An 8,727-nucleotide genomic window follows, 5' to 3' on the forward strand; every position below is an offset into this window, starting at 1 on the left:
GGATATAGCTCGCTAGCAGCCTCGCACCGAGGACCTAGTTGATGTCACCATTTACCCAGAATGCTTTGTGTGTAAATAAAATGGCCATGTCCGTGTAATATATTTTTAAACTTTTAGTTTAAAAATGATAAAAACTAAACAGCCTACAGTATTTTTACAGTCTTTATTTTACAATTAAAGTATATGTTTATCAAATAAATAACGTTACAACTAATCGGGGATCCCTTTAAAATATTAGATCTCTGAGTTGAAAAGGGGAGAAGAGGGGCTTTACTTTTCCGCTTGTGTTTCTTAGAATGAGACGATGATCTCTTCCTCTTTTTACTCCTCTTCTTCTTTAACGGCTCCTGGTTCTCCTCCGATATCCTCGTTTTTGGCTTTGCCTTCACCTCTTTTCTCCTGCAAAAGGACACAAATGATTCATCTGTCTTTGACGTCAAAATAATTTACATTTTATTATTTAAATGAGGCTGATGTGGCGTACTTGTGATGGTAGTTGAGTTTGAAAGAGCATTCAGGGCACAGTCCTGGAACAGAAAAAAATACATCATTACACCGCATTACCCTCCATAATGTAACGTTGTTAAAATATTTCCAAGGTTATTACTTTCATTAATTTTATCATAACAGCTTTATTGTAAGAGGYAAATAAAATAAGTGACTGTATTTAAATAATTATTAAACATTTCTAGTGGTCAAAATGTGCATTTTTTTATTTACTGGCCGGTGTTAATAGACTTGTAAAAACACACTGTTTTATTTTCTATGAGTGATTTTAGTCTTTCAGTTAGCTTCCCATTATACACAGATATACATGTATGCAGGTAAATTTTTTTAAATTGTTGTTCTTAAAATCACGTTAGATTTAGCTTTAAGGTATGAGTCACATCTTTTAAAGTGGGATTCTGTCAAAAGCTTCAAACAAATTTCCTTAATTTATTAGCATGAAAACAAGTGTACAAAGTATATAAAAGCACTTGTTACATAAAACATATTTCAAAGCAGTACTTWAAGTAAAAATAGCAAATGAAATTTAATCTTGGCCTTAGGATAAGCACCATAGTTCATTTTAAAGTGTTAACATCAAGTAGTAGAATAATCAGGAATACTTTCTAACCWTTAGCCAAAATGTCTTTACCTAGACAAACAGAACCATTAATATTTTACCTCAGGGCTCTTCACCTTGCTCAGGGGGCCACAGATACTCAAAGCCAACATGTTAGGGGCCGGACTTTGCCAGATAAGTGTATGGGAAACACTGCATTATGTATAAAGAACAAGTATTATCTTTTACCTTTAAAAACGTGTTTATTTCATTGCATTGAATTTTAAATGTACAATTTATTCTATTTTTATATTAAATTAAGTATTTWAAAAAAAATATGGGGAGAGGAGCCTAATAGGTGGGAAAGACAGAAGTCATCCATGGGATGGATGTGTTCCTGTCTTACTGGTTGTGGAAAGCTCTCAGTCTCAGTTCAGAGAGGTCAAGTTTAATTCAGTTTTTGGGGCTTTAGACTAATCTGTGCAGGGAAAAAAATCAGAAATATGACACTACCACTGACGTCCAGGCTGAACCAGAAGTGCTACAGTCAGCTGCTGCTGCCGCCACTCTAAATAAATAACCAAACATGCAAAATAAGATAGCTTTTGCATGAATTACTGAAACTTTGGCACTGATGCTTGAAGATGGCAGCAATCCACACCGAGTTTGGTTCAAAGAGTGGTCTATAGCAGACAAGGTATTAATTGTTTTTCATGTTTTCACAAACCCCATTTCAAAAGATCTGAACCATCTCTTTAAATCAGGACTACATTTTAATCTGCAATAATTAGAAAAACCTTTTAAAAAGACTAAAGAATTATAATAATCCTAATTTTTCTCTTTTCAACATCTTAAACAGTTGCTGAGTCTTGTTTCTTTACCGTCACAGAATGTATTTTTTTTTTCTTTTTAAAGAGCAGAACCTGGGAAATCTTTGAGTAGAAAATAAACAGTGTGTCTGGAAGTGACCTGTCACTTTAGCTTGTTCAAATAATCTGTCACTCCCTACTTAAATGACTTAGCTCTGACTCTTGGATCCTCAAATTACAGTCATTTTAACGCGATTCTCTGCAGTATGACACATAAAAGAGGGTTATTACGAGTTGGGTGTCAGACTGGTGCATTTCCACAGACACATAATTATGTTCACACATGCTCAGTAGATCTTTTCTTTAAATAAATAAATAAAACTCATCTTACTGAGTTTGACCAAAGCATTCCTTTTCTCCCCGTGCTCTACGTAGGCAAAGTTCACCTCCCAGCTTTTTAAGCCTTCCTCCTTTTCACACCGTTTGTTCCCGCACTGGAACTGACCTGGAAGACAAGAGRGTCCACTTTGTTCACACGTTCAAGCGTTTACAGTACTCTCACAAATGTAGTTTTATATTTATGTCACATTGGGGGGCGGGGCTTTTATTCTTTTTTTTTTTTGTTTACATTTATACTGAATGAGCAATAAAAACCATAGAGAACATACTAGGCAGAAAATATTGAAACAGCAGAAAACTGAACAGAAAGAGAAACCAAACTTTTATTAAAAGGACTGAGAATCTTACAAATCTCCCAAAAAACTTGCAACCCTGCATATTTCCTTCACCCTCCTACCACCCCCGCCTCCCGTTCATCAACACTGCTTTCCTCATCTCCTTGTCTTCATCTTGCTTCGTGCCCTGAGGCCACCCTCCAGCCGCTGCGCAGCCTGCCTATTATCCCCAGAGGAGCTTAAGGTTGCACTGATCTGGTCTCCGGGGTTCCTCCAGATTGTAGCCGAGTGCGTCAGAGCGCTSCGTTCTTGGCTCGGCGACAAGAACTCCTCCTCCGGCGWGAGAAAAKCCRGGCMCGCCCTCACCTGTTGGTGATCAAGACGCTGGCAAAAATCGGGTGAGGTGGTGGCTTCAGGCCACTTGAGCTCTAAGACCGACCTGGTCTTCACGTGCGGGATTTGAAGTTCTGTGACGTCAGTTTTGGAAAAAGAAAAAAAAAGAACGTCTGGCTCCGGTCCCACGTTGTAACAACAATCACAGGATTTGTCAGTCAGTCAGTGACACTATGTTGACAGRACASCAAAATATAAGTTCATTGGTGGAACGAAGACGATCGATATAACAAGCTCCTGGCATCAAAAAGCATTTTTAATAGCTTTCCATAAACATTTAATGGTGTTTATCTAATGTCTTCTGACCATTTGCTGCTTAACAGTTCAGAGATWATGAACTTCTTTTCCTTTTACTTTAAAGGTTTTAGATTTAAATTGGGAAAACTGAAGCTTCAGGCAAAATCAATCATTTAATGTTTTCATAATGATCACTGCATTAAGTCAGGGGTCCTTAAGAGTTCTTCTAAATCAGACCGACTGAGAACATTTGCTCCCAAGTTTCTACCTATGAATCCTGATTTGCTTGAGTTTTATTTTACTTTTACTCAAACCTACAAAAGATTTAACCTCATGCTTCAACACTGGCATCTTCATATAAATAATTGGAATAACTTCAGGCACCATTAGTTCTTTATAACCAGAAATAAACAATTGTAAAAAAAAAAAAAAAAAAGGAGTAATAAAAGCATAACTTTTATGGCTAAAAAATGATTTACTCTGCAACACAAGTGTCCTTGAACATGGTTCTAAATTCTTCCAATGTAATAGACGAAGATGCAATGTATTCAGAGGTTAGAACAGTGTGAGTTTGACCCGCCTGAAGCTACACACGACCTCCACCCTGGCAGAGAGGGATTAATACAAAWCTGTGTCTAGGCAATTTCTTTGACAAAATAAATGCAGAAACAAACTAAATAWAATCAAGGTCAGAATTGTTCCCCTGTTTCTGACAKTTTTCAACCCTCGGGCTCTACCATGTCTCATCTAAAAACTAATATGTGCCGCTTAGGTGACTTCTGTTCGGTGGGCTTTTTAAACAAGGCCACAAAGGGCATTTCTCTTTTACATAACAGGCTCCCTTYTTGGGTCCAGGTATCATAAAAAAAAACAAGATATACTGTGGTTTGTTGACATATGCCGAGGTATTCCCACACTTTAATACAGGTTAGCCTCACATGGGTCTGTGACAAGAAAAAAAAAAAGAAGCTGACAACAGGATGGCTGAGTAAACTCGTTAAGAGGGGAAACTCCTTTGCTCTTACGTCAATTGTTAATCAAGCCACCAGCCAGCAGCCTGAGATCAAGACAGAGATTTATCACGGGCCAGATGGCTGCACGATTAACAGTCACTGGATAAAGGCAAAGGGCAGAGATGTGAGTCAGCGCGCATTTACTTTTTAACCCTCCTGCTGCCCCGGGGTCAAAATCTGCATTTTTGACCTCAGGGCAGCAGAAGGTTTAATCACCTTTAAATAACTCTTATGAGTTCAGACACTGGAAATGTGGACAAATTTATGCTGTATGATGAATTATTTTGTTTGAGCGTAAACTGGTTAATCATTTTGGCTGAGATATAAAAAGATAAACGTGTTTAATAAAGCTGCAGCAAATTAGCATATTAGCTGACTAACATTAGGCTCTCATTCAACAGAGCTCTACTAAAAATTTTCTACTTCGCCTCAATCCATCATTAACAAATCCAAGAACAGAAGTAGCATTTCTGCATTATGGTGTTTTTTTTTAATCATTTAGTAAAAGTTTTCATTTTCTAAGATGCATTTTTTTGTAAAGCAGCTACTGTTTTCCTCTCCTGCATTCCAGGGATGTGATTTCCACAACATAATCAGGTGGCTTCTTAATACGCTGCTGGCTGAGGACTTGAACATCACAGCCAATCAATGTAGGGTTTAAGCCCCGCCCACCAGCTAAAGCGATTTCTCAGGGTGTCGAGTTCAAGCATTTTATTTTGCATTTATGTTTAAATTATTTCCTTCAAGAGTTTCCTGAACTTTTTAATAAAGCAGATCAGAAAATCCAACAGTTCCTTTGAGAAACCCAACTCTGACWAATTTAGTTAATTAAATGATTAATTAGACTGATTAGCTATCAGCCCACGTAGTGCTCACACAGCGGTGAGCGTCTGTCTTTACCTCTAAATAGGCTTCGCCTTAGTGGGATGCTCTTTTTTTTATATCTAATTATGTTACTGACCGCTGCTAATTAACATCATTACAAGAGAGATGTTCCTGCAGGTGTTTTTAAGCAACTTTGAGACTAATATTTAATCAACTCTGAGGTTAAGGYAATAATCTAAATATTTTTAAAGCAGAGTTCTGTGGAAGTTTATGAACAATCAGTATCTTAMCTGTTGTAATTTTAATGGATAATCRTGAGCAGGGCCAAAAATTACACGGATTGCTGAACTTCAACCTCAAAAAATTTACTTTACATAAACCCTCCTATTGCCACGAATCCTACATTACAGTTACAGTATTTACAAATAAACGCAAAMAGCAGCAGCACCCGGATGCATTATATGTTTGTTTACAAATGTAAGATTAACTGTTTTTTTATAATCATATATAATTATAAAAAACAAAAAATAAATTAAAATAACTGTTAAACATACTGTTTACCTACCCTCACTATGGCCATGTTAGTCAATGCCATGATAAGACAAGTGCTTTGTTTACAATGAGTGCATACCCGCATTTTATATTTACATTTAAAATACAGTCTCTGAAAAACTATTTGGAGTCAAATTATTTAAATTGCACCATTTAATATAGTTCTGGATAATCACTTGGCTTGTTTGATTACATATTTTGTAATGACTACCTTTAAAAAGGTCTGAATCACTAGAATAAGAGAGAGGAGTGTGTGTGTGTGTGTATATATTAAAATATATATATATATATATATATATATATATATATATTTTTTTTTTAAATTTTAGAGATATTAGACTGGCATTGATTTTATCACCTTCCAGATAAAAATCCCAGGCAAATTTTCTAAAATGCTGAGCTGTCCTCCAGATGTGGTGGCGATCACGACGCTTCCTGATCCGCTCATCAACTTGGACTGCTGGCATGTGAGCGACTGATGATGGAACGCTGCGCCTCAACGTGCACACATATGCTTCTCAAACGATGTTTGGCAGCCACGCAGCCCCCGGAACGAATCAGACTTAGATGTTTTCTRTCTGCCTTTCACACTGTGAAGAACGCTGACCTCATCTTTAGCACTGTTCTAGTTTGTGGAGCAAACTGTACTAAATCCCACTGAGCTCTACCTGCTCAGGTCTCAACTGTAAATCAGAGGATCCCTCATGTCTCAAACCTTTGTGTGCGCACCTTGTTACACATAAACAAACATGACATCATCGTTATTCTCCAGCGAGCTGTGGGCAAACAATGCATCACTTCTCACACTCAAAGATACATTCAGAAACTATATTGTAGCCGATGGATCCCGTCTGATAAAACTGAGCACAGTGGGATACTCGTGATTATAAAGTACAAACAATTTCTGGAACTCAAGCCTGATTTAAATCAGATGGAATGGTTCTCAGCTATAAATTGGCTCGTCACTTTCAGTTTACCTCAATTTAACTTTAAGAGAAACCATCAGGATGCAGCATGAGGTGACACAATCTGAAATCATTCACTTTAGAGATGGATGAAATAATTTGTATGAAGCTGACAAATAAATTATAAGATCAGACAGGTGAGAACAGAACAGAACTATGAAAAGGGCTGAACAGTAGTGGTGTGTTTTTATTAAAAAAAAAAAAAGAGTTAGAGGCGATTTGGGCAAACTTTACGAGATGTGTCAGAGCTCAGAAAATGTGTTGATAATGACTCACAGTTACTACCACAACAATTTTCAGCACAATAAAACTGAATGAGTCRTAGCCATTTTTGTGCTGGCTAATGCTGATTAGCTGTTTTGGCCAAGTTGAACTGGTTTGACTTCAATCATTCATCAGCTGTAGAATCCAGTGACTGCTTCCTGAACGTTTTGTTAAACTCCATCCGGTGGTTTGTGAGATATTTTGCTAACAGACAGGCAAAGCTGACTGTAACAGTTAATGGTCAAGTTTTAAAAGCAGATCTTGTGCTATCAGTTAGTTCTCAGTGTATGTGTTGTGGACAGTACTCAGCTACCATCATGCATAGTTTTAGCTCAGCATCTGTAAAATTGGCTAAATTGTAGGCATTTCTGTGTTTGGTAAGTTCACCTAGCTGTGGCAGCCATCTTGAATGGGGTTAACTCCAAATGTKAAACAGTTGTAGAAGTGCATCCAGTTATTAGTTTCTGAAAGTTTCATCACAATCTGTGAAATGGTATATTAGATATTTTGCTAACAGACAGACAAATACACTTGAGTAAAACCAATTTTCAGCAGTGGGTTATAATGAACTAAATTATAGTTGAATAGATAMAAACTATAATGTCACTACATACTGTATGCTTAAAGCAGTGTTACACTCCTGCCTCTCAAAGGAGGCAGAGGTGGTTCAAGCCTGATTCCTGATCTTTAAGAATAAAAGGAGAAGCTTTCTTTTCTTCTTTTTTCTAAAGTAAGTGAAGTTGCATAATCCAAGGCCGTACCTGATGTCATCTGATGTATAAGAACCAAAGCTTCAACTACTATCGCCTTCTGACCTCCTCCTGACAGCTACACTAAAGCGCAATTTACACCGAAAGGAAAAAAACAACAACAACATAAAACAGAGAAAAAAACATGACCTGGAATGAAGCGCTGCATGGCCTCCACCACAGCTGAACAACTGCTCCAACAAAAGGGAACAAAAAAATAAATAAATACACAATCTGGGCTGCCACATAAAACTGAATGTCAGTTACATTCAAGCTCTTGCCAAACAAGTCTGTAAAATGCCAATCTGCGAGAACATTCCTGTGTTAGTGCACTGTGTTTTATGTCAACCAACAACGAGGAAAAAAATAGAAATATAGTTTAAAAAAATAAAAAGGGAGTGATTTCGAGGACAAACAAACATTACAGTCTCTAGAGGTTTCTCCTCGGAGAGAGCAAAAAAGAAAGAAAATAACCTCTAAAAGCAGACGCCGATGTTACCTCGCAGCTCATGAACGCAACTTGTAAAATCTCTCATGTAGCTGTTACACTACACTGACTCCACTAACGGCAAAAAGCAGCACACGCAGACAATATGTTTGCTCTCCCTGCAGGAAGAGGAGGACACAAGTTCTGCTCTCCCAGTTAAATATTTCATGTGAGATTTCCCTTATTACACAGACTTTAGCCAACATGTTTTATTAAAAGGCAAAATGAGGTTCGGTGAAACGCTTTTGTCGCAGATTTATCAGGAAATGTTGTTAAAAGACTGTGTTTTGTTTGTGAAAGTGGGTAAAAATGCCAGTGTGTAGTGAATACTCATTCCAAGCATAGAATCAGCTTTAATACTTGATTTATTGGCTAAAAGTGGCAATTTTCTAACTAGTTTGAGCTCTTAAAGGGACAGTTCATTTCTTTTGTTCTCATAAATTTCTAAATGGTTTTTGAAAGTCCTATTTTATCTTTTTTTTTTACAACGAAGCAAATTTCACATCATATGGTTACTCCAGCAGAATTACGATATTCTGCTGGATGTTTCCCAAGCTGCACCAGAAGTGCTACAGCTAACTGCTGCTGGTATCCATTAAATTAATTTAAAGCAACGTAAAGACTTTAAAACACCTTCCACAAAACCATTATGACACATGTGCCAAACTCAAGGCCTGTGGGCCAAATGTGGCCCATGAATGACTTGTTTTGGCC

At 37.3% G+C, this 8,727-nt stretch overlaps 1 protein-coding gene across 1 annotated transcript in view; it reads right to left on the minus strand.

The window, feature by feature from the left end:
* Positions 1-274: 274 nt before the first annotated feature.
* fra10ac1 (FRA10A associated CGG repeat 1) overlaps positions 275-8,727 on the minus strand; it is a gene marked incomplete at its 3' end in the record, with an annotated part of 16,286 nt that continues 7,833 nt past the window's right edge. Inside the window, 3 exon segments of the mRNA XM_014007599.1 lie at positions 275-399; positions 485-527; positions 2,246-2,359. Coding sequence (XP_013863053.1) covers positions 275-399; positions 485-527; positions 2,246-2,359 — 282 coding nt within the window.

This window comes from Austrofundulus limnaeus, unplaced genomic scaffold (genome assembly GCF_001266775.1).
Source record: "Austrofundulus limnaeus strain Quisiro unplaced genomic scaffold, Austrofundulus_limnaeus-1.0 Scaffold43, whole genome shotgun sequence".
In the NCBI taxonomy this organism is placed as follows: Eukaryota; Metazoa; Chordata; class Actinopteri; order Cyprinodontiformes; family Rivulidae; genus Austrofundulus; species Austrofundulus limnaeus.